At 52.6% G+C, this 26,265-nt stretch overlaps 10 protein-coding genes across 11 annotated transcripts; 4 read left to right on the top strand and 6 right to left on the bottom strand.

Annotated features, from left to right (window-relative positions):
- Positions 1–27: 27 nt before the first annotated feature.
- Positions 28–921, bottom strand: CKM354_000630900 (uncharacterized protein; the record flags this gene model as incomplete). Its single annotated transcript, XM_044801619.1, has 2 exons — positions 28–657; positions 718–921. 2 exons carry the CDS (start codon positions 919–921, stop codon positions 28–30), a joined length of 834 nt encoding a protein of 277 aa, XP_044657554.1.
- Positions 922–1,112: 191 nt separating this feature from the next.
- On the bottom strand, positions 1,113–1,874 carry CKM354_000630800 (uncharacterized protein; the record flags this gene model as incomplete). The annotated part of the gene is made up of 1 exon (XM_044801618.1): positions 1,113–1,874. One exon carries the CDS (start codon positions 1,872–1,874, stop codon positions 1,113–1,115), a length of 762 nt encoding a protein of 253 aa, XP_044657553.1.
- A 593-nt stretch (positions 1,875–2,467) lies between these two features.
- CKM354_000630700 (uncharacterized protein) lies at positions 2,468–5,701 on the bottom strand (the record flags this gene model as incomplete). Of its 2 annotated transcripts, none has more annotated exons than XM_044801616.1 (9): positions 2,468–3,503; positions 3,551–3,742; positions 3,791–4,219; positions 4,269–4,341; positions 4,399–5,165; positions 5,223–5,341; positions 5,391–5,408; positions 5,462–5,486; positions 5,547–5,701. In XM_044801616.1, the coding sequence occupies 9 exons, from the start codon at positions 5,699–5,701 to the stop codon at positions 2,468–2,470; spliced, it is 2,814 nt and encodes a 937-aa protein (XP_044657551.1). The 2 variants fall into 2 exon arrangements, with proteins under 2 accessions (XP_044657551.1, XP_044657552.1); XM_044801617.1 differs by having other exon boundaries at positions 2,468–3,494.
- Positions 5,702–7,492: 1,791 nt separating this feature from the next.
- Positions 7,493–9,269, top strand: CKM354_000630600 (uncharacterized protein; the record flags this gene model as incomplete). Its single annotated transcript, XM_044801615.1, has 2 exons — positions 7,493–7,526; positions 7,579–9,269. The coding sequence occupies 2 exons, from the start codon at positions 7,493–7,495 to the stop codon at positions 9,267–9,269; spliced, it is 1,725 nt and encodes a 574-aa protein (XP_044657550.1).
- Positions 9,270–9,850: 581 nt separating this feature from the next.
- On the top strand, positions 9,851–13,338 carry CKM354_000630500 (uncharacterized protein; the record flags this gene model as incomplete). The annotated part of the gene is made up of 3 exons (XM_044801614.1): positions 9,851–10,595; positions 10,665–11,291; positions 11,339–13,338. The coding sequence occupies 3 exons, from the start codon at positions 9,851–9,853 to the stop codon at positions 13,336–13,338; spliced, it is 3,372 nt and encodes a 1,123-aa protein (XP_044657549.1).
- Positions 13,339–15,774: 2,436 nt separating this feature from the next.
- CKM354_000630400 (uncharacterized protein) lies at positions 15,775–17,898 on the top strand (the record flags this gene model as incomplete). The annotated part of the gene is made up of 1 exon (XM_044801613.1): positions 15,775–17,898. The coding sequence occupies one exon, from the start codon at positions 15,775–15,777 to the stop codon at positions 17,896–17,898; it is 2,124 nt and encodes a 707-aa protein (XP_044657548.1).
- Positions 17,899–18,360: 462 nt separating this feature from the next.
- CKM354_000630300 (flavodoxin-like fold family protein) lies at positions 18,361–19,099 on the bottom strand (the record flags this gene model as incomplete). The annotated part of the gene is made up of 3 exons (XM_044801612.1): positions 18,361–18,651; positions 18,708–19,004; positions 19,073–19,099. 3 exons carry the CDS (start codon positions 19,097–19,099, stop codon positions 18,361–18,363), a joined length of 615 nt encoding a protein of 204 aa, XP_044657547.1.
- Positions 19,100–19,935: 836 nt separating this feature from the next.
- Positions 19,936–20,865, top strand: CKM354_000630200 (uncharacterized protein; the record flags this gene model as incomplete). The annotated part of the gene is made up of 1 exon (XM_044801611.1): positions 19,936–20,865. The coding sequence occupies one exon, from the start codon at positions 19,936–19,938 to the stop codon at positions 20,863–20,865; it is 930 nt and encodes a 309-aa protein (XP_044657546.1).
- Positions 20,866–20,962: 97 nt separating this feature from the next.
- On the bottom strand, positions 20,963–23,485 carry CKM354_000630100 (uncharacterized protein; the record flags this gene model as incomplete). Its single annotated transcript, XM_044801610.1, has 1 exon — positions 20,963–23,485. The coding sequence occupies one exon, from the start codon at positions 23,483–23,485 to the stop codon at positions 20,963–20,965; it is 2,523 nt and encodes an 840-aa protein (XP_044657545.1).
- Positions 23,486–24,115: 630 nt separating this feature from the next.
- On the bottom strand, positions 24,116–25,565 carry CKM354_000630000 (uncharacterized protein; the record flags this gene model as incomplete). Its single annotated transcript, XM_044801609.1, has 3 exons — positions 24,116–24,970; positions 25,017–25,458; positions 25,552–25,565. The coding sequence occupies 3 exons, from the start codon at positions 25,563–25,565 to the stop codon at positions 24,116–24,118; spliced, it is 1,311 nt and encodes a 436-aa protein (XP_044657544.1).
- Positions 25,566–26,265: the final 700 nt, after the last annotated feature.

The following is a 26,265-nucleotide window of genomic DNA, read 5'->3' as shown; positions in this document are numbered from 1 at the left end:
ACTCGAGCTCGACCGTGGTGGGAAAGACTAATACGCATAGTCGACCGATTCCCAATCCCAAACCCTGCGAGCCTCGCTTTCGCAGTAGCCATCAGGGCACACCATACTCTGCTCCTTGTCTTTGTTGCGTTCCAGATAACTGGTGTTGAGAATGAAAGTCCCGCCACAGACTCCGCACTCGAACCGTTCCTCCCCGTCTCTCGCAGCGATGACTCCCTGTAATTCATTTCGACGCATGGCTGCTTCCATGAAGTCTCGAGCGATCGCTGGGTTGCCGAATGCGACCTCAGTGAACCTAGAATTCTTATATTTTTCGTCTGTGAAGAAGTCTTTGACACCGACAGTGTCCTTCAAGATAATCTCCTGGATGTTGGTAGTCACCTCTGACGCCCCGTATGAGATAGCAAGTGCAGCAGCCAAATCCTCGTTGGGTTCCTCAAGAGAACTGATGCTGCGTTCAAATTTGGCCTCTGCAAGAAATGCAAGCTCGTCGAGCTTGTATTTATCCGCAGCGATAAGAACTTGTGTGTGCACGCTCAGCTCGCGGTCAGCCTCAGATTCGGGAACTTCATAGTCAAAGCGGTAAAGGTACTGAACCAGCGCGTCAATGGCTGAGGCTGGAGCGGCTGAGAGATCAATTCTGCCCTGTTGCGCTTCCTGAAAAGCAATCGCGACGTGTCAGCAAGATGTGCATCATGACATCGCGGGGATTGTTACCTTCCAATCGCCCTGACATGCTGCAGCCAAAGGTCCCTTGTGTAGGCGCAGTATGAACTTGTGCACACGCCATTCACAATCGCCGCAGGCAATTACGAAGTCGGCCAAGTCTGCGATATTCGCTTGTGCAGCACACAGCTCGTTCCGGAAAGTGTTTGGCATGCTCCGCAAAGAACGCTCCGTTGTGGAAGTATGAATGGTCATTCTGTCGTGTTCAGAGTGTTGTTGAGGTGTTGTCGCAGGATTTGGAGCAGAGGTAGTGCGCAGAAGCTAGTTCTGCTCGATCCAGTCAGTTCACTTCCCACATCACTACACCATTGCGCTGCAGCCTGATGTGAGCCAGCCCAACAGCCTAACCCAATAAGCTCACTTCCTCTGAATTCGAGAGCCCGCAATCAGCACTCCGGCCAAAACTCCCCTTCCACCCAAACAACTTGTCTCCAAACCGCCTCACACTCCCTCCAAACCCAGCCTCCCTCCTCAACCCCCCACTCATCAACCAAATCCTCCAACCTCCTCACAAACCCCTCAAACTCCCCACTCGTCCAATTCGGGATCAAAACCCTCTGCATAACATCCCCTTCCCCCTCCACTTTCCCACCCTCCTTCTCCTTTTTCATCACCTCCTTCGCAAACCTCCAACTCCTCAAATAACACTCCTCCGTAGCCCAAAGCACCACCAACCCCACAATAACCGGTTTCCCACCACTCACACACCCCGCAAACAAATCCTTATAACATCTCGTGGCCCTCTGACATTCCACCTCCACCTCCTCATTTCCCTCACCATCTTTTCCACATAAGACTTCCATCTTCCATCCCTCCCCCTCCGCAACATCTTCAAACAACCTCACCTCCCGTCTGATATTCTCCAAAGCATCAATCAACACATCCGCAATTCTCCATTCGAGACTTTCTTCCCGTTTCGCATGAGCTGGGATTCGGATGGAAGAGAGTAAGGAGCCGATGAAATTGATGTATGAGAGGGCGTAGAGCCGGTCTTGAGCGAGCCAGGTTTGGAGTTTTTGGGTGGGAAGGGATGCGGTGGCGGCGAGGGAGAGGAAAGGGTGGGTTGTGGCTTGAGTCAGAGCGGAGGGTGTGAGGGAGAGGAGATGGGTGGTAAGTTGTTTGCTTGAAGATGGGTTGGTTGGCGGCATGGTTTGTGTGTGAGAGGATGGGAGGGAGAGACGACCGGGTTAAGAGTCTTGTTGCAGGATCGGGAGACAGACTATTTGAGGTTTCCTGTTGCAGTCAGTAAGAACAGGAGCGCAATGTATTTTCACAAAAGTCGTTGAAGCTGGAGATGGAATGACGTCTCGCTTCGCTCCACCTGGCGAAGTCAGAAGCCCCGCGTGGGGTAGATCGATACGAGCTCCAGCTTCGACATCCGACTGCGAAATCTTTCAGTAGAGAACGACCGAAGAGTGTGAGATCCGCACTTTGAAAGCCTCTTATTGCATGTTAGCTATCTTGTGCACACTGTCTAGCGTATTACCTGAGTCTTCCACGGCCTTCGCGCTTGTTGACATTGTCTTCCGCCTCTGGAGTGCTCGACCGTAACCTCTACTCTTCTATCACCTGCGTCAACTGGATGGCAGGGACACTGGAACTCCATCGCAGCAGATGCGCGGGTGGAACCTTCTCTTGAACAGCTTTTCTTACACGCTCGCACGACAGAGCACAAACTCCGCCTCACTTTTGGTGGCTTCCTTGGTCAATTTTGAAATTTCGCTGACAGTCTTCATTCAGCTCAGCCGTAGCCAGCGGCGCCATTCAGGCCATTGATGTCGCTTCCGTTAGGAATGCCGAAGAATTCGAACCAATCTCCCACGTTCAAAGTCGTTGGCACAATCGGCCCGCCAGCACTACTCGAATTGCTCCACGCGTCATCTTGCTGAGAGTTATTGCCCATATTAAGCTGAGACCACGCGGCTGGATCCTGCTGGTAATGCATCGACTGTCCTTCGCCCATCGACATTTGGCCTTGCATTTGTGGTGTTGACAACGGATGCGAGAACTGCGGATTGGAATGCGACTGTGCTCGTAGTGCCGGGTCGACCATCTGATTAGGACTGTTCGAGGTGACCGGGAAAAGACCATTCGTCTCAGGAGGGAAGAGCTGTTCCGGTTGATAATTCTGCCACAGATCTTCGGAGATTTTTGGCGAGTTCCGCGTGTGGAGGAAGACATCGGGAGAGCCCAGTCGCGACCAAGGGAGTGCGTGGAAGGCCGGTGTGGTTGGTCTTGTATTGGACCTTGAGGCTCCCATGAACGTGTCGGTAGCTTGGCGCAAAGGCGGGCTTCCAGCGGTCATCTGTGGCATCTGGGGTGTCTGCTGGGCGTTTTGGCCAGTACCAGGCAGTTCGCGAGAGGGAGTAATGGCTGGTGAGACAGGTCGTGATCTCTCGTACGACATTTGCGGCGCAGGCGGGCCATTGGCGAAGCCCATTTCCATCTCATCGAATTTGCGCTTTTGAGCCTCTGCGGCATCTGGCACAACCGGCGTACCCTTACTCGCCTTGCTGCTCGCTCCATTGTGTTTGCTCTTGGCGTGGCGGCGACCTGCAGCTTTCTGGAGCCTATCCTCGAGGTGTTTGTTGCCAAGGATCGATTCGAACAGGGTGTGGACCATCTTAGCGACCAGCCAGGTTTTTGAAACATCCTTGAGCGCGTTCATGCAAACCTGTAACCGCTGTTGTGTTGCCGATACAATCGATTGGTTCGATGACCGCATTTGATACACATGCATGATCAGTGCCGAGAACAAGCTATAGACACTACAACTGCTGTCAGTATACCACACGGGCACAATGGTGCTGGTCACACGACTCACATGAAGGCAGGCGCATAGCGTAATTGTTCGTGGTTCTGCAGTGCTTCAATGATCGATGTGATCATGGCGGCGGCCTGATACGCAATAGTTCGCGAAGGGTACGCAGTCTCCTCAGGGTAGCCGTTTGTGGGCCGCGATCCTGGTGACCCAGCCGGTGGCATGTGAGCCCTGTGCAAGAGACACAGTGTCGTACTGTGTGGAATTAGCCCGTTGCTCCGTCGTCACACCCGGGATACTTACTAATAATTTGAATGTAACAACGCAGACCAGAAATGGTGCCGTTGTGGCTCCCACCTCACCTCCTGAGGACAGTTCTGGAGCCAATCCGCGAGTGCCATATCGCTGTGTGTCAGGTCAAGTGCATTGTTCCGCGGTAATTTGGAAGCGACAGAGTACTGTTGAGAGAGTACCAGACCCATGATCTCGCACAGCTTGACATAGTTGAGGAAGAACTGTACGTGGATCGGGTCTGGAGGATATTCCGCTGGCCGGTCGGGCTCGTCGTCGATGAAGTCGTCAGGTGAGACCATCTCCACATCCGAGTCGTCGATGTTGATGCAAACAGGGCGGCCGAGAGCAACAGCGACAGATCTGTCACGCGTGAACAAGGTCCACCAAATGCGCTTCCAGAGCCTCTTGTCGGTTTTGCTGAGTTGTGAGCCTTCGACGCTGTTTCATGTCAGTAGTCAGCCCAACACACGGATGCTGATGTACAGACCTTCGGTGCATTCCGGAACCCTGTGCGACAATGACGGCTACTCTGCTCCAGTAGAAAACATTCTTTGTTACGTCTGCACCAATGTCAGACTGAGCAGGAACTGACCTATCCATTTTTGCCCTCTCCTTACCCTCTGGTCCTTCCCAATACCATCCCATGAGGATGAGGGCTTGGACGATTGTGACTCTATCATCTTCGTAGTTGGCGTCGTAAAGTGCCTTTGCACGCTTGTAGAACGTCATTGCCGCAGGGGTGGTAGATCCATTCGCGTCCATGAGCTGTGGGTTATTGCAGACTCGTGAGCCGGCGAGCAGAATTGATTGCAGGAGGAGAAGTGAAGGTGGGTTCTTCGAATCGCGATAACGGCGCATGAACTTGCTCCGATTGATGACCGGCACCACGGGAGCAATCCATGTGAAATATGCGTCCACCAATTCGTCGCAAAGCTGTCGTGGAGGCAGTAGGAAGGCTCCTCGTTGGTGCAGAATGTCGATCTCGACATTATCCAGTTCGTTGATCCGCGCTCGTGTTCCTCTGACATTCTCCGGCAGAGGATAGTGAACCACGTCGGTCGTCCCGTGTCGATCCTGGACCAGTAATGATAAATTCGAAGACTCGCCGAGATATGCCACGCGACCTGCTTCCTTAATCGGGGCGCGAGCAAATTTGGGCTTCATGAACTGCGCATAGGTGCCGTTGGTCGCCTGCTGGCCAGCATAGTAGGACTCGGAGCCCTCCACCTTCGGCATCCCCGCTGGAGTGTTCATGCCGATCTGTTCGGGTTCCACTTCGCGGGACATGACCATTTCGCCTCTGGTGGGGAATGTGGTGCTCGTGGTGCTCTGAGGCGCGGCGGGTGAGCGGTCATCTTTGATCGATTCCGTGCGGTCGCGCTCGCTGTTTGTCCTGTGGTCAGCCACTGCTGCCTGCACCTTCCTTGCATATGCTTCGCACCTTTCGCTATCCTTTTTCGCCGCCGTCTTCTTCCGCTTAGGAGTGGGAATTTTGCATTCAATGGAGAAGGCCACGCAGTTGGTGCATGGCACACCGAGACTAGCGGCATCGCAACGGACCTGCAGACGTGAGTTTCTGGGCATGCGCGACGCTGCAGATTGAATTTACCTTGCGCGCATGACATGTCTGAAGAGTGTTAGCATAGCACCTAATGCGTATACACACTGCGATGCACTCACTTCACAAGCTCGCGATGCGCGTTGTCTGTGCATGCGCCGTTAGCCACGCTGCGTCCCAGCACCTCGTGTTGTCTCACACACATACCGTCGAAATGATGGATGTCCGGGAATCTGATCTTTTGGAGCGGCCGAGGATGTCGCTGGACCACCACCGCCGCCGGGCGACACTCCGGTCGAGGACGCTGGGTTCGGCGGATCGGGATTGGAGGTTGCGGCGGCGAGAGGGCGCGGTTCGGCCATGGTGAAGCTTGAATGGCGGGCGCGTTGTGATAGTGACGGGCGCTGGTTCACGTTCGCAGGGCTGTGCTGGCCATCGCCCGCGGCTTCCGACAGGTGCGACTCGGGCGACGCTGCGTCGTCGTCGTGGTGTGCTGCTGGTGTCGCGGGCTGCGAGCGCAGTGGGAGCGCGAGGTGTAGCTGTGCAGAGTGCATGTGAGCCGGCAAGGATCCAGGCCACTAGCGTTTGCGGGGATCTTGGTATTATTTACAAACATCTCCTCCACCAGCCCTCCGCGTGCCCCAGTGGCTGTCTATATGCTCTGCTCATATGCTGCCGCCCGTAGCTTGGCCCGTCATGCTGCCCTACATCATGCTGTCTGCTCCGGAGCGCCCCGACTACAGCATCACTCGCTGATCTCAGAGGTGAAGTGCAGCTGCCAGAGATGCCTCGGCGATTCTGGCCCTGACCCTCTTCCCTCCCACCTGCTTCCGGTTTCTCTCTGAACGCACCGCACAGCAGCGATCATCATCAGGCAACCACCCAAGCCCTTCGCACAACTGCATTTCGGCGGAAATGCAACTATTCGCCGCACGGTGCCTGTTGGATCTGGGCCTGCTGCCACGCTAGCTAATGTAGCCGCCTCTCAGGCCAAGATGCGTCCGGTTCCTGGCGTTCGTGCTATATGCGCCTCTCGCACGCTCTGGAGAGCCTGGAAGCCACCTCTCCACAGAAGCGCCGATATACTTGCCTGATCCAGCCCGGCAGCTGGCATTCAACGACCACATTCTGCAGGTCTGCATACGATCACCAACACGCGACTTCAACCATGCGGATTGCCAAGCTGGATCTCGATCCGAGTGATTGCTCATCAGGCCTGCGTTATACTGTCCGGCCCTCACTCGTGAAACGAAGCTCTGTAGACCCCAGATGAGGCGCAAGACGGTGTGCGAGCCTCCTCCACAACTAAGCAAGCTTCCCGTTTATGCTTGAAGCACTGGATCGCGAAATGTCCCGCGTGCGGCGCCATGGCAGGTTTTTGGCATCATGACAATTAGCTCTCACTGGGGCTCGCCGACTTCAGCCGCATTTGGTAACGAACCCGCCAATTGCATGACCCTCATTGGTCATCGCCCGAACGGCAGACAAACTTCACCTGGATCTTCCTCCACGTGGAGCTGAGGCACGACATTGAGATGATGAATAATGTTCTCCTTCTTGAAAAAGTATGTGATCGTCTGTGAAGACCTGCAACCACCGCCTGGAGCTGCCCAGGCATCTGCACTTGACCCGCCAGATCAGGTCTACTAATTTAGTGCCTTGCCATTACCACAGCAGGGGATCCAGCCACGACTTGCAGCGATGTCTTCGCAGTCCAGATGTGATTTTCGCGCTACGGCTGCGCGCAGCCATGCGATTGCTGCATGCAGCATGGTTGTAAGCTCGTGACGTCCGTGGAAAGAGATCAAGTGATTGCCGGTCACGCTTCGAGTGAACAAGCTGACTTGTGCAAACCGACTGACTGTCGTCAATAATAGTCACAGCTCGCAGAATGTGAAGAAGACCATTTTGCAGCGTCCCCATTTATAGCTGTATTGCTGCATTCCCAGCTCGCTCAGCGGGAGATCTTTTCCCCAGCGACCTCGGCACGATTTGCCTCGCCTAAGCCCCGCCATAGCATGTCGAGACGAACAGTTCGACAAGATCATCCTTGCTTGGCGAAACCAATATCATTCAAGCTAACGTAGTGCTTCTTGATTGACTCAGCGGACACTCCGTCTCAGAATTGACCTTATAGACCTGTGGAGGGGACAATGCTGTGGAAGTCGGAACACCCAGATTTGGACAGTAAGCGAACGCAAACACCCTGGCCAGTGACAAAGCTGATTCTTGGGCAAAGTTCCTAGCAATGTGACAACTTGGGAATGGGCATTTGAATCGAAAGAATATTCACCAGTGCAGTACGCAAAGACAGATAATCTCGGCTTCTACGAAAATGCCATCACGAAGGAACGCTTGAACTACTCCCAAGTCAAAGATGTTGCAACGAAACTAAGCACTGCGTTGGTTCGTAACCATGGACTTCGACCTGGAGAGACAGTATCCATTTTGGCCACCAATACTGTATGGTACCCAGTCGCTCTGTGGGCAACGATCAGAGCGGGTGGCCGCATTAATGGAGCATCTCCGGGATACAACGTGGACGAGATGACCTATGCATTGAAGACTGCCAAGACGAAAGTCTTGTTCACTCTGCTAAATTCTCTCGACGTGGCTGTCGCCGCAGCCAAGAATGCGGGCATCCCATCAACCAAAGTGTTTTTGCTAGAAGGGAGCAGACAAGGCTTTAAGAATATCCAAGATCTCCTTCAGATCGGCTCAAGATACGCTCCGAATCGCCCGTATAGCATACCATCAGGGAAGACGAACAAAGAGATATGCGGATACCTCAACTTCAGCTCTGGCACAACAGGACTCCCTAAAGCCGTGATGCTTTCACACCACAACCTCATAGCCCAATGTCATCAGCTCCGCCAGCTACAAGTCATCGAACCGGGAGAACGTCTACAAGCGCTTGCTGTGACTCCTCTCTTCCACATCACAGGCCTCGTTCGATACATCCACTACCCAATCCTAATGAACGGCATATCAATCATGCTCCCCTCCTTCGACATGGACTCCATGCTCCGCACCATCATCACCTACCGCATCCGCGAACTAATCCTCGTCCCACCCATCGTAATCCGCATCGTCAAAGACCCCATCGTCACAAAATACCTCCCGGACCTCCAACGAATCGTCAAACGCTGGTCTTCAGGCTCCGCTCCCACCCCACCAGAAATCATCACCCTCCTCCAAAAGAAATTCCCCAATACCGGGTTCCGTCAAGGTTACGGCGCTACAGAATCTACAGCTTGTATCTCTTGCCATCCACCCTCCTATTACGATTACAAATACGCAACCACAGGTGGAAAACTCTGCGCTAATACAGTCGCTAAAGTTTTATCCCTCGAAGATCCTGCGAAATTTCTCGGACCCAACGAAACAGGTGAAATCTGTGCTCGTGGACCGCAAATCGCAATGGGATATTTAGATAACCCTACTGCTACAGCTGAGACTTTCGACAAAGAAGGATTCTTCCACACAGGTGACGTAGGCTACATCGACTCTGAAGGTCTGATCCACATCTCCGACCGCATAAAAGAAATGATCAAAGTCCGAGGTCAACAAGTCGCTCCTGCAGAGCTAGAAGATGTGTTGCAAGGACATCCTGCTGTGGAGGATGTTGCGGTGCTGGGGATTGAGGATGAGTATTCGGGGGAGAAACCTAAGGCTTATGTTGTGGTTAGGAAGGGTGTGGTGGGGAGTGAGGGGTTGGGGAGGGAGTTGTTGGAGTATGTGAAAGAGAGGAAGAGTCGGTTTAAGTGGTTGAAGGAGGTGGAGTTTGTGAGGAGTGGGGAGGGGATTCCGAAGAGTCCGACGGGGAAGTTGTTGAGGAGGGTGCTGAAGGTGGGGGATAGGGATGTGGGGAGGGTGAGGGGGGTGGTTGTTAGGGAGGTGGGAGGGGAGGCGGGGAGGGCGAAGTTGTAGAAAGAAAGTGTGTCTGGGAAAGCTGATTAGAATGGTACATAGTATGTCGCAATGGCACCCATATCTAGTCGCCGTCACAAGACTAGCATCATTCTCGCTTCTTGCAATGTTGTGACATACCCCTGCGGAGAAGTCGCATGTTTGCTGAGTACATGTCGCATCTGTAGTGCTTCGACAACCTTAACACAGTCGCTCTGTTGTAGGTTAAGTTAGTCATCAGCGAGGCCGTGCGAATGCTTGGCGCCCCAGCTTCTTGTGGAGAGTGGAGACGAGCGCTTTGATGTCAGCTCCTGCTCCTGGTGATGCTCTCGCTCCTGCAGGAACAAAGTGAGCAGGACATACGCTATAGCAGTCCTCGAGAGCTACTGCCTTTGCGGTGATCCGTTGCTGAACACCCTTTGCTCTGATTCTGATTCTTTTGCTGGACTGTATTCCTGGCGACTGCTGTACAATGATTCGTCCTTGCACCGCCTCAGCGCCGTGGCGGCGTTCTCAGCTGAATCCTTCAAGGCTGGCAACTGACGCGACTCTGCACGTCTTGCTATCAAGACTGTGACATGAGTTGACCAGACAACGAAAGCATGCGCTTCCTCGAAGTTGACGATAGCGATAGGTTCCGACTCACCAAAGACTTTCCCGCAAGCGAGATCCCACGTCGATACGCGATCCTCTCGCACACATGGGGTGGAGACGGGGATGAAGTTTCGTTTCATGACATGCAACAGGAGAGTGGTGTGGACAAGCCTGGTTTCGAGAAGATCAGATTCTGTGCGTGGAGGGCGCGATGCGATGGGATCAAGTACTTCTGGATTGACACATGTTGCATCAACAAGAACGACCCATTCGAGCTTCCGAAAGCGATCAACTCGATGTTTCGGTGGTATAAGGAGGCGGAGAAGTGCTATGTCTTTCTTTCAGACGTTCCGCGGGATTCAAAGGAGCGAGTTAGGGACTCTGGAGACTGGGAGAAAGACTTCCGCAGGAGCAGGTGGTTTCAACGCGGCTGGACTCTCCAGGAGCTTCTTGCACCTGCTTCTGTCGAATTCTTCTCTAGAGATGGTCTCAAACTCGGAGACAAGACTAGCCTGGAGGCGCAGCTTTGTGCCATCACGAACATCCCTGTCGCAGCGCTTCGTGGCAATACCTTATCTACCTTCACTAAGCAAGAGCGCTTCTCCTGGCAAGAGGGGCGGCAGACGAAAGAAGAAGAAGATATGATATATTCGCTTCTTGGAATTTTCGACGTGTCTATGCCAGTCATATACGGGGAGGGCAGGCGTCACGCTCGAGCGAGGTTGGACCGCGAAATCGAAATTGCTCGGAAAGGTGGGTAGTGTTCACAAAAGTCCATTCGTTAAGACTTGCAAGAGTATCCTTGAGACTCACCTCGCCCAGGTACGGATCACGAGACGTTCTCAATTACATTTGCACTTGCTGAAGTCGTTGAAACTCCGCACTTTGTAGCTCGAGAACGTGAGTTGCAAGACATACAGAGGGCGTTGCGAACTGATGGCGCACGACGAAGTGTTACCCTTCATGGATTAGGCGGAATTGGCAAGACGCAATTGGCCATCGCCTATGCCACACGACACAGAGAGGATTATTCGGGAATATTCTGGATTAACGCCAAAGACGAGGACAGTATGAAGCTAAGTTTCGCAAGAGTTGCAAAGCGGATTGCCCGTGAGCACCCTTCCGCCGATGCCATGCGCCTGGCAGCCAACAGCTCGAATCTCGACGAATCTGTCGCTGCTGTGAAGTGGTGGCTCAGCCTGGCAAATAACACACGATGGTTAATCATTTACGATAACTACGACAACCCCAAAACACCAGACAACGCAGATCCTTCGGCGCTCAATCTACGTGATTATTTTCCGGAGTCTTACCAGGGCTGCTTGATAATCACAACTCGATCCTCAGAAGTCAATTTTGGTCAGCGCATGCAGATTCGAAAGCTAGAATCACTGGATGACAGCTTGGCCATATTGTCATATCACTCTGAACGAAGCGCGTTGCTGAATGGTGAGCGTTCTCGTCCGCTCCAGGAACAGCACTGACATCAGCTGTAGACTCCGGCGCAATCGAGCTCGCGAATAAGTTAGATGGGCTGCCCTTGGCTCTAGCCACTGCAGGTGCCTATCTGCGTCAAACGCCTATCACTTTTGCGGACTACTGTCATCTTTACGAGGCGTCATGGACGAAGCTGCAGGATACCAGCCCGTACCTTGACTCGTACGAAGATCGTAAGTTATACTCAACTTGGCAAATTTCGTTTGCTCAGATTCAGGAAAGGAACAAGCCATCGGCCGAGCTGCTCCGACTCTGGGCATACTTCGACAACGAAGACATCTGGTTTGGGCTCCTCTGTTACCCAGGCAAGCATTCTCTAGCATGGCTAGAAGAAATTGTCCACGATGAGCTTGACTTCCACAATACAGTACGAGTGTTGAGCGACCATGGCATCGTGGAGGCAAATGCTCCAACGCGTGCGCAACAGGGTGGCTACAGTATGCATAGCTGCGTACATTCGTGGACCCGGGAAGTTCTCAACACCAAGCTGGATGAGGATCTAGCAAGGACGGCCCTCTTTTGTGTCGCGGCCTTGGTGCCATCGACTGATTCAGACAAGTGGTGGCTGGTTGAACAGCGTTTGATCAATCATGCCAACAGGCAGCTTAGTGCGCTTGCAAATGCTAAAGATCCTGCATGCTGGGCATTCTTTCGGCTTGGCAACCTCTTCTACGACCAAGGGAAGCTAGGAGCGGCAGAGAACATGTTCAATCGAACACTACAAGGGCAAGAGAGGGAACTAGGACCGAATCATAAGTGGACGCTGGCCACGGTCGATAGTCTTGGCTTGCTATACGTCAAACAAGGCAAGCTAGTAGAGGCAGAGAAGATGTACAACCGAGCGTTGCAGGGTTACGAAAAGCAACTAGGGCCGGATCATATGGAGACGCTTAGTACCTGTAACAACATCGGCCTGCTTTACGTCAATCAAGGCAAGCTAGCAGAAGCAGAAGTGATGTATAACCGAGCATTGCAGGGGCAGGAAAAGGAGCCAGAACGTACATCAACGCTTGTCATAGTAAATAATCTGGGCATGCTATACGATGATCAAGGCAAGCTAGGAGAGGCTAAGAAGATGTATAACCGAGCACTTAGGGGCTACGAGAAGACATTGGGACTGGAACATATATCGACGCTTGAGGTAGTTCATAATCTCGGTACGCTCCACGTGCGCCAGGGCGAGCTAGTCGAGGCAGAAAGAATGTACGATCGAGCACGACAGGGATGCGAAAAGGCATTAGGGCCAGATCATAGCTCGACTCTAGACATTATCAGCAACCTCGGCGTACTTTATAGAAAGCAAGGCAAGCTAGCGGAAGCAGAAAAAATGCTTCGGCAAGCTCTACAGGGGCGAGAGATAGCACTCGGGCTGGACCACAAGTTAACGCTAGACACTGCCCACAGCCTCGGAAATGTCTATGCCTGCAGTGGCCAAGAAAAGTTGTTAGACGCTGAGCGGATGTTTCAGCGAGCGCTACAAGGCTTTGAAAGGATACTTGGGCCTGATCACGGGTCAACGCTCGACGCAGTCCACGCGATGGGCTGCCTTTACGCCATCCAAGAAATGTTGCCGGAGGCGGAGGAGATGTATAAGCGGCTAGTTTCGGGGCAGGAAAACCATTCTGTGTATGTCCGTGATCACCTCGTCACGTTTGAGGAAGAGTTGAGAGAAATCGGAGCGGACATTTCTGCACTACGAAGACTACAAGCATCTGATACACGCCAAAGGGAAGAAACAGAAGCACTCCATCAGCACGAGCGCGATGAGCCACATATATCAGATCAAGGTCAGCTCGGAAATTCACAAGTATCTGACAAAGATCAGCATCCAGCTTTAGAAACATCTAATCAATTGCAACAAGGAAGATCACAAGCGTCTGATGAGGTCGCGAACAAGGATTTAAGAGCTCGTGATCAACGCCGGCATAGCGTGCGAAAATTCCTCCGGCGTGTTGGCAGGAGATGGCTCTCTTCCTCCAACGGACTGAAGATACTGTAGCAGCGGAATGGCTGCCTTCTCAAGTCGTCGATCTGAAGCGACTGAGCAAGCAGAACTAGTTCAGCAGATCCTGTAGATGACACTTGCGTTGAGGTGGCCGGGAGAGGTTTCGATCTATGCCGCAGGGAATCATGCATCCTTTTAAATAGAGAACGAGGAGCATTGTTTGAGATAGCAGGCACACGAAAAACGAGCGACGACAGCATCGGACTCGCTTTGCACTGGCGATGAGTTGTCACGACCGTGGGGAGTTTGGGAGGCGGATGACGACCAGCGAACGTCTGGACTGGCATGTGCGACAACGCACAAGGATCTGCATCTGGTCCGCGATGCAGACCCAGATAAGTTGTTTCATTGGGGTTCGATAGACGTCGATGGGAGCAAGCAGCTGGCCCTGTACGTTTGTGCTCTTCAGTGGTCGTCATCTCGATTGTGTCGGATAAGTATGCATTGGTCAGCCGCGAAGACATAGATCAATAGGAATGGAGGCGCGACAGAGCGCAAGAAGAGTGAGGTCAGATGGTCCTGCGAGAAAGAGGCATTGCAGTCCTACCACATTACCAAAATCCGACTTTTTCGTATCCATTCGTTCGAAGCCCTCACCTTTTGACTCGGCCCAGCGTGCTTCATATGCGAAATATCACTTGGCTGTTCGTATAGTAGCATTGCAGTGCTTTACCTTTCACCGGGCCTGGCTTGTTCTTGATGAAGGGAAGAACGCAGCTGTGAAGACAGTGCTCTCGCCGTCCGAGCATACTGGTACCTTCACGTACCTTCTTGTAGGTTTTTGCTCTTCGAACGCATATTGCAGTCTGCCAAGCTTTGCGAGCAGTACTGACTGAGTGAAATCAATGAGGAATGCTTCAATGTTACCAAATCCTTCATGACAGTGTAAAGACAGTTCTGCCTCTGTAATTCCGTTCGGCGTCTGCTCGGACTTGGCTTCCTGCTTCAGTGCTTATAGTGTTGCCTATACTGCGGTCGGAGCTACTTGCGAGGCGGTGAGTATTGTAGAGAACGACTAGCTTAGGACTGCGAGACCGAATTATTGCGCCATCATGCTGGGACGTATTTGAACGTCACTTTGAGGAAAGCAGTAGTGGAAGCAGTGCTCTTGCCATTGCACAAATGTGACTCCGCGCTTTTTCGTTTGGTTCAAGGAGTACTGTAGTACGACAAGCTCACCAAACTGTAAATGCCGAGAAGTATCTGATTATTCCCGGCCAACTCCATGTCAGCCACGAGGTTTCAGTGAGAGCGGCCGCGTCGCTAGCACCCCAGGATGAGATGAACAGTTCCTGCCAAGTCGAATAGGTTGTTCCTAGTTTTTGCATCCGAAATACAGCAATTGACCTGTCTCGTCTGTCTCGGGTCGGGTGTTCTGGGACGACATCCAACAATTCACAAGAACCTCAGGGTCTGAATTACGGGTGTCATCATCCCCAGGTCATCCCGGCCGTCTTTTTGCCGTGAAGAAAAATTACATTTTAGAGACGTGTCGTGCGGAGATTGAAGCTGGAGTCACAAGTTGATGACTCCAGACAACTCCATTCTGGCGGAACAGCATGTGACAAAAGGCAAAAATGGACGTTTCTGCAGCAAAAGGGTTGGACATGTGACAGACGAATTGGCGGAGTGTGAGGTCAGATCCTCCACAGTCGCAGAGTCGCGGCACCTTGTCGCTGGGCTCAATTTCGAGCTGCCACTAAACTCTTTTCGATTGTGCTGCTCATTCATTGGTCCTTTCGTGCTCTTATCTCTTGACCCTTCCTCGTGTACCTCTTTTCGACTTTCTCTTTACTTAATGGAAAGCTGATTTTACGCAACACATTCCATGGAAGTTTGCGCTTGTGTTCAGCATTCTCAAAGATCGCTGCCGGTCAAGGCACGTCAGATTTGGTGGTAGGTGGTAGGTGGTAGGTCTTGGGTCAGACTGCGCAGAGTTATTATTCTCGCCCGCGCACAGCGCTCGCGTGCTCTCCGGCTGCGTTTCTTTCTGGCTGGTGCTGAGGCATTTACTAAATTGTTTTGTTGCGTCTTTTCGTGGTTGTTGCCAGTGTCGAGGCAGCGATCTGCAGTCTTGACGAGGCATTTCTTCCATCCAAATGACCCCAAAGACTCTCGATCATCTCATCTTTCTCGCCGCCCTGTGCGGTCCTGCTGAACACGCCTAACTAGTGCTGCTCGGACTGGCCATTATCCCCGGGTTCGAACGGACTGCGCTCCTCCTTATTGCTGGCTGCACTGGTCACTACTGATAAGCGATCATCTATTCGCCGCACTGGATCTGGAGATAACTGACACCTGGCTCCTGCATATCGCGCCGTGCAACTGCTGGATCGTCCTGCTGACAATAGCCAAGCGCGGCCTGTCGTGCCTATCTACATATTCACCTATCAGCACACTACGTCAAAGCCCTCCGCCACTCGAGCGGACATGGCTACAGCGATCGCCATTGCCCTCATGGCCCCACGACCTTCTCCTCGCCCCATTGCCGCCTGGTCCTCTCCCAAACAACAGACCACCGGGGAAGGCAAGGAAAACCGCCCGGCTTTGAAGCAGGTCCAAAGCACCACACCACCTGCCAAGCCCAAGAGAGAACGACCCTGCGACGGCTGCAGACGCCGCAAGTCCAAGTGTGTGCTGCAAGAGAACCGCAAATGCGTTCTCTGCGAGTTCCACAAACAGGAATGCACGTTTGTGGAGAACGCACAGCCCAGGAAGCGCAAAGCGCCGGACGATGCATCGAAGAACGATAGCAGCAGCCCCATGAAGAAGAGTAGCCCTGTCGCTCAGCGTAAAGCAGTCGCTGTTCCTCCTGCTGTCAGGGCCGTCTCTGTTCCTCATTCGGAACCCATCTCACTACCGGTGTCCAGTCAGCCCCCGATGCGGAAGCCTTTTGCAGTGGACGAGTCATTGAGCTTGCAAAGACATCGACACTGCAAGTATTTGGGACAGACGACGCCATTGGATGCTTCTCTAATAGGGCTGGGAACGTTCAATGACAAGAACGAGACCCAGTCACGGCTCGGCACGCTTCGTCAAGTCACGAGCACCGAGTACTTTAGCACGCATGACGATGCCAGTGTTGCGATACCTGATGATGAAGCTCGTGCATTGAAGGAGATTGAGCAGGTCGTTGGTAGTCATGGCCCTGCTCTCATCGACATCTACTTCCGCAATGTGCATCCCAGCTACCCGATCATCCAGAAGCAGGCCTTCCTCGATCGACATCGACATGGCGACCGACACTTCAACCCACCTTTACTCGCTGCAATGTACTTGATGGCACTTGTCTGGTGGGAACATGACCCGGCACTTGCTTCACATCCAAAGCCAGATGTCACGAGACTGGAATACATCGCCATGGCCAGCTTGACGATTGCCATGCAGAGACCAAAGATCTCTGCTGTGCAAGCAGGACTTCTGCTACTGCAACGGGCAAAGGCCAGCACATGGACATTGACAGTCCAGCTCGTTGCACTCGGCCAGGACATTGGCCTCCACCTCGACTGCTCCGACTGGTCAATACCACGTTGGGAGCGATTACTCCGCAAACGCCTCGCATGGGCACTCTACATGCAAGACAAATGGAGCGCCGTAATCTACGGCCGCCCATCACACATCAACGCCTCCGACTGGAACGTTCCCCAACCCACCGAAGACGACTTTGACGAAAGCATCGACTCATCCAACACCTCTTCCGAAGAAGTCGACTCCTACTCCACCAAAGGCCGCATGGTCTTCATGCAAATGATCACCCTCACAGCAATCATGGCCGAAGTCTGCGAAACCTTCTACAGCGAAACAGCAAAAGCGCAATTCGCTCAAGCAGGCCGTTTCGCAACACAACTCGTCCTCAATCGTGCAAAACCTGTCCAATTGAAACTCAAAGACTGGATCGCCAAACTTCCTGCATCTTGCAAAATGGATAGTTTCACACCTGGCACGCTTTCTCCGCAAGGCTACCTCCACCTCGCCTACTTCGCAACAGAAATCAGCATCCATCGCCGCATCGTGCAATCTCTCGATAGCAGCAGCGCCACCCCTCCAACCTCCACCTCCACCACCCAACAACAATCAAGCACAATAGACCCCTACCTCCTCTACATCTGCCGCTCCGCCGCCAAAACCCGCCTCATCTCCGCCCTCGACTTCGTCAACCGCCTCAAACCCGAACACTTGAACGCATTCTGGTACTTTCCCTCCTCCTCCAATTTCGCTCTCATCGGGACTTTCGGCGCTCTATTACAAACGACTTCCCCGGGCAGAGAGGAAAGCCATTTCTATGCTTGTAGATTGAATGAATTTCGTTGGACGTTGACGGTTAGTAGGAGGAAAGCCGGGTGGATTGAGAGGGCGTTGGAGATGTTGGGTGCGACGGGGGAGCTTTTGAGAAATTTGCCGGAGAAGCCGAGTTTGGGGCATGAGAGTGGGTTGGGTGGTGGGATGCAGGTGCAGCAAGTGCAGTTTGGGAGGTTTGAGAGACGGGAGGAGTTTGATGAGAGGGAGGAGGAGGAGGAGATTTATGAAGAGGAGGAGGATATGGATATGGAGTGATGGGATCTAGGGTTTCTTCTTGGGTAGGACGCTATGCTGAATAGCGAGACCTGCCGTTTTGGTAACGACATTTACGATAGACACATGATATGTATGCATGGCTAGAGGGGTTGGGATATAGATTTACGACATTGGTGTCGGCACAACAGGAAGCGATGGGATATTCTAGAAATGAAACACGAAATCTATCATGAAGCTTCATCTCTTATCATTGTCATAAGTTCTTCTGGTATCATTTTGGTTCATCTAAGCAACAGTGCATTTGAACGGAAGACCACAAGGTCCCTTGCCGTCATCATCCTTCTCTTGCGGCGCAGAAGATGAACCTGTTTGCTTCTGTTGTTGTGTTTGTGTTTGCTGTTGTGATGCTTGTCCTTCCGACTTCAAAGTTCCATTCCCTGCAGCAGCGGTGGTCGTCCCTGCTGTGCCATTCTCCTGCTTCCCCGCAGCGCTGCCATCTAGTCACGCAAAGTTGACGCGAGCGACAGCCTCGTAGAATTGCTTTCCGTGAGCTTGAGCGAGCTCAATCTCCTTGGCTGAAGGCTGGCGAGAGCCATCGGCGCCGGAGAAGGTTCCGGCACCCCAGGCGGAGCCACCGCGGACTTCGGAAAGGTCGGCGAGGAGGGCGAAGGTGGTCTTGTAGCCCAATGGGACGTAGATGAAACCGTGGTGGGCGAGGGTGCTCATGGCGGCGATGGCGGTGGATTCTTGGCCTCCGCCGAGAGTGCCGGTGGAGATGAAGAGACCGGCGTACTGTTTCACGTCAGTATGTCATTTGCAAATCTATAATAATTTCGAGGATGGCATACCTTGCCCCAGAAAGCACCAGTCTGCCATTGGCCACCAGTACGGTCCCAGAAAGCCTTCCATTGTGCTGGGAAGTTGCCGTATCGGGTTGGGATACCGAAGAGGAAAGCATCGTATTGCTCGAGCTGCTTTGGATCGGTGAGGACTGGGTAGCTGGACTTTGCTGGTGCGTGCATCTTGCCCAGGACCTCGTCGGACAGAGTCTCTTGGACTTGGTAAATGTCGACCTGGCCGCCAGCGGCCTTGATGCCCTCGGCCTCAGCCTCTGCCAGCTTGGTGACATGGCCGTACATGGAGTACTGTTAGACACTCGTGGTCAGCTCATTCTTCTGAAGCGAGTTGAAGTGGGGTGCTGTTGAGCACTTACGAAGAGGATGGCGATCTTCGGAGCCATTGTGAGTGATTTCTACTGTGTTGTTTGGGAGGGAGTAGTAAGTGTACGCGAGAGGAAGAAGCAAAAGTAGTCAGTGGGGGCAATGAGCTGAAGCAGGCCGTTCCGCTTCTTATACAGCTTTCTTGTTGCAGCAAGCGCTCCTGCTGCTCACAGCACCATCAACACGCAACCGAAGCTTCGTGCATCATCAGCGCCAGAACGCGCATTCAGAATGCCCGAAAGCAGTGTATTAGCCGCACGAAACCCACCACACTAGCTGAGAGTGTATGTTTACTAGAATTTATAATGATGCATAAGTGCATTACCGAAGGCGTGCCTGCGGGTGATCGCCGGGCCTGGCTTTGTGATGCTTTGTCAATGGCTCGGCGAACTTGTACGGACCAATTCCGGATCGCAAAGCAAGTAAATCGTCCTCGAAATGCTGCAGTTTCTGCTACAAATGACGTCTGGTGCGAAGCTGAACACGAGCGGCGTGTTGTGAGCCCATGTCGAGCTGATGGTTGATCGAGCGATGGAAAAGAAGACTGCTGGCGGTCTGGACTGCATTTGCGGAGAGTGGGGGAAACGTCGTCGCTTTGGTTGCGAAGCTGCAAGGCAAGTCGGCCACCCGTCAGGCAGGAAGCGGGAGTGCCTGCCGATCGGAGACGGAGCCGACACGGCCAAAAGCTGTGGCAGTGACGTGCTGCGAATTTTGGCAGCATCAAGCTGTACTTTGCGAGTGAGGTGAATCAAGCCTCCGTTCACTATTCCAAGACCATAGTCTGTAGCAGAATCTGCCAATCTTTGCTGCCAGCTTCGTTTGGGTATTGCGAACCCGCGGTACCATTGCAGCAATCATGGCCGACGACGAAGAAGATGACTATCTCAACATGACCTTCGAAGAAACCCCAGCCAAAAAGGAAACCTCCCTCCAAAGAACAGCACGCCTCAAAAAAGAAGCCCTCGAGCGCGGAAAAGTCAAATCCAAAGCCGAACGCGCTGAAGAAGAACGTCAAAAACTCGAAACTGCTCTCGCCACAGAACTCGACAGTTCCAACAAAGGCGCGAAAATGATGGCAAAAATGGGGTTTAAAGGTGGCGCGCTCGGCAAAATTGAAGGTGCACGAACACGACCGATTGAGGTTCAGATTAAAGAAGATCGAGGTGGGATTGGGATGGAGAATGATCGGAAGAGGAAAATTCGGGAGGCGGCGGAGGCGATGGATGTGAAGGAGAAGAGGGTTAAGCTTACTGCCGAGGAGTATCGGGAGAGGAATCGGGCGGAGGTTGAGCAGAAGAGGTTTGAGGGGCAGATGTGGTCTGCTATGAGAACGCTGGAGGGGTTCGAGACGGAGGATGTGGCGAGTGCGGAGAACGGAGCTGAGGTGCGCGAGAGTGAGGCTACGCCCAGAAAGTCGGCAAAGAAAGAATTGCCACTTCGGTCTGTGAATCTGTTGTGGCGGCCTCTTGTCAAGCAGAGACTTGAGAAGGAAAGGGAGCGGCGTATGCGTTATGATCTGGACCAAAGTCTGTCACGGCACAGGGACTACACAACTGCTGATGATGATGAAGATCTGGCGTATGGAAATGAGGTGGAAGAAGATCTGGAAGAAGAAGATGCAGAATTGGACGAATTTGAAGCTCTGCCCGTGGAAGAGAGGCTGGAGAAGATACTGGCGTTTCTTCGTGAGAAGTATCACTACTGCTTCTGGTGCAAGTATCGCTATGCAAGCGAGCAGGCCATGAATGAGGATTGTCCAGGACTCACGGAGGATGAGCATGGCTAGCATGCTATTTGAGGACTGAGGCCCTCGGCATGCGCGAGAGGCATATTTTGATAGACCAAATATTTATCAGGCACAAGTGACCAGACAAGTGTCTGCGTTACATAAGCACGACGGTTTCCCAAACAGGCTCGCAATCTTTCCAGAACTCCATCAGTACAAAGCCCGTCCCAAGCCGCTCCATCACGTCTGGGTCTTCGTCTAGCCTCTTTACAATCATGACCGAAAGGACCCATGGACTTCTGCGCTGTCCATCAGGAGGTTCAAGCCAGAGACTGCGTAGTCTTGCCGGTAGGGAGTCTGTAATGTACCTTGACTCACGTGTGTCTGGAGCGAGGATTCCAGCTGCGATAATAATTATCTCATACTGCTTCGAAGCATCGACCCAGTCAGGCACCGGATGATTATTGTTCTTGTCGACAATGCCAACCATGTGTCCAGACTTGTCATGTATGGTAATATCTGGCGTTGTGATCATCCCACCTGGCACCGTAATTTTCGATTCTAGGAAGAGCTGCGCGAGGGTAGTGTTGAATACCAAAGAACCAGGGTGCCTGGTGGCAACGATCTTCTTCTCCTCATCCAGCTGCAGATGGCTTTTCATCTCGCCTCGATTGTGTGGGCACTCACGCCAATCATACGAGGGTCGTGTTGGCCACAGGAGCGGCGAATGATCTGACCTACATGCAGCATCGCAAGGCTGATCATCGTCTGGAAAGTCTTCATCCCAGAACCACCAGTCCTCGTCCCAGAGTTCGACGATGCCTTCCTCGGGGTCCGAATAGTCGAAGCGGACCAAGCAGCCATGGACGTTCCGATCAAGATACGGACCGGCAGCATCGAAGTCAACCATGCCACACCAAGCAGCCCAGCTCCAAGATGGAATTTCCTCTACTACTTTCCTGCGCGTGCAAGGCTCCCTGGACCCGAAGCGCAAAGCCCTGCTTATGAAGCGCTCTGGTAGACCAAATAGAATCCTGGTATCGAGCTGCATGGCTACCGCTCTAGTGTATCCGGCGAATGCATGTAGAATGTCTGCATCATAAGTGAGTCTGCGAGCGGTATAGTCCTCGATTGATATCATGTAATCGTCCCAACATTCGAGCCATATCGTAGGCGGAGCTTCGCGGACGTCTACAGCGGCATGATCAAAGACTCTCCGGCCTCGATTCTCTTGGAAGTCCATCTCCTGGCAAGAAAAGAAAGATCGATGGTTAGAGATCAAGATTTTCCGGCGAGACAGACACTGCTCTTGGTATGTCCACCCACGGTGGTTCCAGTAGGATTTGCCGACGTCTGTCGCGAAATTGAAGTCCATGAAGGGCTTGAATTTGCCCCAGGACAACTCTTCTTCCCACCAAGAGCTTCGAGGTCGAGTGCGGATACCAGGGATGCCAACGTCGCGGTGCCAATCAGCAGTAACGGCGATTGTGAACTTGGCACATGAGTATATCCTATCCATGGCCTGAATCTGGCGAAGCTTCTCCTCTTTATCGTCCTGGATAATGCAGAGGCAGTCCACCCAGAGGTACCGCTCGCCCAGATCCGCACATAACACTATCGCATCCCAAATTAGGCGTGGATAGTCTTGTCGTTTCAATGCTCCAGGCTCCTCGAAGGTCAGTGTGTTGGCGATGCTGAGTTTCCTGCAATATTCCTGTGTTGTTGCGGCGCATACATAGCTCAAAGCAACGAAGTTGACCTCTTGTTTTGGGTCTGGCCTTATGAGGCGGTGTTCTTCAGTATCAATTAGACGTACCCCCTCAGGCAGCGGAGGCAAGTCAGGTTGGCATGCATCAGCATGGTGCGCCTCGCAAGTCGCCATCGCTTTTAGCAAGCTTCGAAGATCGATATTCGGACTGCGCCACGGCTTTACGCTTCGGAGGTCACCCAGAGCGGATCGATGGTAGAGCTCGAGGGGAATCAAGATTGTGTTATCGCGGACTCTCTCACCATCATCGTGAAAGGTAGCCTGGAATTTACACTTGATCTTACGTTTCCCGCCGATTTCCTGCACGGGCGTGAGGGTTTGGGGTCCATCACGAATTGCGCGATACTCTCGTCGGTCCTTGTAGAACGGGCCAGTGAGCTCGATCTCGAGGCCAGTCAACTTGCAACCACTCAAAGCGGCTTTAATCTTATCAAATACAGCTGTTCCAACCAGACGACACAGGATGCAGCCTTTGTTCTCCAATATTTCATGTACAGATCGTCTGCTGCGAGCTCGAGCGATTCCGCAAGAATGCTTGCCTGTATTCCATCTTTGGCAATGATCACATAGTTTCGGATTTCGAGGCAGAATAATCCAACACGCACCACACGCCGCGTCCGTAGAGTTCCAGCGCGTGCAAGCTTTGGGCTTTGGACAGCGTTCGGGCACGAGCTTTCCATATCCCAAGGAAGAGCATGAGTCGCAACGCCCAGAAAGTAGCTCTTTGTTGCCCGCTAGAATGTCCATGTATACCCTATTGTCATCAGGGTCCGACATCGTTTCCGTATGATGTACAGGATTTTCTGCAGATGTGTCAATCCCGAAATCATCGTTGTCGTCATCATCATTCCTGGGTTCGTAGATTTCCTCATCGTCACTAAAAGAGACACGCCGCGCTGAGTAGTCGAGCATGAGGCTGTGGTTTGGTATGGTATGTCTTGTGAACTTTGTGGGCTGTGGCAAGGGGAGTAGCTGAGCTCTAGCCTCACAATTCAGCTGTGTCATCGACCGGAAATCTGTCATACCATGCCAAGTGTGGGGTCTGTGTAACAAGACAAGCACGTCGTTGAAGAGATTGTACGTTCCGCTCTCATGACTTGACAGAATCTGCCTATCAAGCCTTTGCACATATCAGTAGAAATTGAAGCCTTCATCGTGTACGCTCCAAGTCGGAGCCACGTTGATGGGCACCTGAATCCTCGAAGTTGTGGGTTCGGCAGATTGATATATTTGTGAGCAGTCCTCAGCGGGATGCCACCCATTTACGAGGTATGCTCAATACTGCCCGGATCTCGTCATGTTGCTGGCTTTCTGATCGGCGTCCTTGTTTAGTCACATCACCACTCACGTTGGTCGTCGCCGCAGAATTTACTGTTATCTAAGAGTACGTCAGCATCGGACGTATTTCACATTTCCAACTTGGTGACCCCACGACTAACAGACACTGTCGTACAGTTCCAAAGACAACCGCAACTCCTGAACAAAATGAGTTCGAAAGCGGTATCCCGATCAAAACCCAACTCCAAAAAACCAGGCGTATCGCTACTTTTGAGTCGTCGATGACCGCTGGCTAGGGTCTGACAACAAAGGCGGCTTCAACGGCACCCTAGCAACGCTTGCAGCGTAGTCGACTTTGGCCTGATAATAATTGTCATACCAAGGCACGCCCTCAAATGGCAGCATTGACCAATGCTTCAACATAGCTTCTTGTCTGTCGGTAGGTTGCAGGCGGACGTACGCGTGCATTCTCTTGTCCACGCCGCCTCCCTCGCCATGCCATGGATTCTCTTGCTCAACCTCAAGCTTGTTGCCGAAGTGAGTATTCATATATTCGCTCAGTGTGCCATCCTCGGCTACGGCAGTGGACTTCTTCCGGCCGACGTCGAAATCGAAGGAATGGGACATCGCCCATGTGCTGAAAACCAAGAGCACCACGGTATAAATTTGAGTGAAGAGTGAGGCCATGCCGAGGATGCACATTTGAACGCCGAAAGCTGCCCATCCGCAGTATCTGACCAAGTGATAAGTCCGCGGATGAGATAGCTTCGCCTCGCGGACGAAGATGTTTAGAATTTGCCGAGGAGTATAGATCGTGATCATCTTGCCGTCTGCCCGGGTGACCAACAACTTGACGATGTCGTCCGAGGTGGGTGCTGAACTTTCGCGATGGAGCTGTCTAACAGATTCCAGCGAGCTATGCGTGCTCGGCGTTGATGGAAGACTCTTCTCACGGTATCGAGGTAGCTTTTCACTTTGCAGAGACGTTTGGACATCAACGACAGTCTCTGGAGCTGCAACCGAGTCCAGAGCACGGCGACGCTGCCATAGGATGAAGCTTCGAACCAAGATAGAGCATACGATAGCGCATGCATTACCTAAGCCGAACCAGTCGCCCATCTAAGAATGGTTAGCTAGTTCTTTCGGAGACCGCTAATGATTTTACCAGAATAGTCGACACAAGCAAAGGGGCCACAGCAACAAATGACAGCAGCGGAGCTACCAAATCCGTGAGTCCGATCTTCCGAGTTTCTTTGCTTACTTGCCAACGAAATATGGTAGTAGCATTCAGGACTCTCTGAGAGGAGAGCCAACGAGTGAAAAATCCCTTGAGCTCTGTCGTAGTTATCCCGTCGGTAATATTATAGAGACTGTGGCCGGCCTGCTCATCGGCAAACCTATCACCAGCGATGATAAATGCCGCCAGGAATGGGAGATACTCGGTGTACCGTCGTCGCTCCAATGTGCCAAGCGCCTTGTTGGCTTCTTCGGCTCCAAGTAGGGTGACGAGTCCCAGTGCGTCGATGGAGAATGGTCGCCATTGCTTGACTTCGTGCCAGGGCATAGCATCAACGTTCCGCCGCACAAGCTCGAATATAGCGTCAAGTCTGGGAATTGGAGCCATCAGTACGAGGCCTAGATGAATGTGACACGCTCCAGCGGTGGCAAGAAAACTGGCATCTGCTCGACTTCAAACTTACAATCCAAACACCATAGTGCGCTGTGCTGTCTTTTGATTTCACAGCTGAATTGACACGCAGTCTGAGGCAGTGATGTCGCCGCTTTGCTGTTCGTGCTGATATGCAGGTGCCCCGCTGGAGGATGAGCGAAGCGAGAAGTCGCTGACGACTTGAGGAGCTACAGCTTCATGTGAAATTCCTGTCAGCGAATCATGGGGTGTCAAGGCCTGTCGGGCGAAAAGCGCACGCAGTACGGCAGGAGGGCGAAGCAATACATCCAGCAGAAGCGGACGGGTGTCGTGTCTTCAATGAGGAAAGGTCACCAGCCCGTGGAGGAGTTGACATTGCGAAGCAGCTCACCTCTGCTTGAGGCCGGCAAGACTAGAGGCGCAGTAAGTCTGGTTGTGCATACGTTAGAGATTGGGTTTCTCTTTGCTCATCCCTAAACGCTAATCGGTCTTCTGAGCCTGAAAGATGCTGTGGCGAAGGACGTGTGTGACCTTGAAATTGGTAGCCTGAAGACGGGGCAGAATACAGGGATACACCAGCAGGTAGATATGTAGAAAGCAAGAAATCTTCGATACTCGGAGAGATGCAACAGAATATGTATGCAAATATTGAGTAGAGGCAGAAGACAGAGGAGTTGCACCGTCGGCGCACGGCCCAGGGCAGCAAGTGTGATTATGTAATGCACAACCTTTGTTGCAAGCAGAGCCGACCAATCACAACTCGTCA

Source organism: Cercospora kikuchii, assembly GCF_019650295.1.
Source record: "Cercospora kikuchii DNA, contig_00004, whole genome shotgun sequence".
Lineage (NCBI taxonomy): Eukaryota > Fungi > Ascomycota > Dothideomycetes > Mycosphaerellales > Mycosphaerellaceae > Cercospora > Cercospora kikuchii.
Note: the sequence above shows the minus strand (reverse complement) of the source record. Positions and strands in the feature narration are given on the sequence as shown.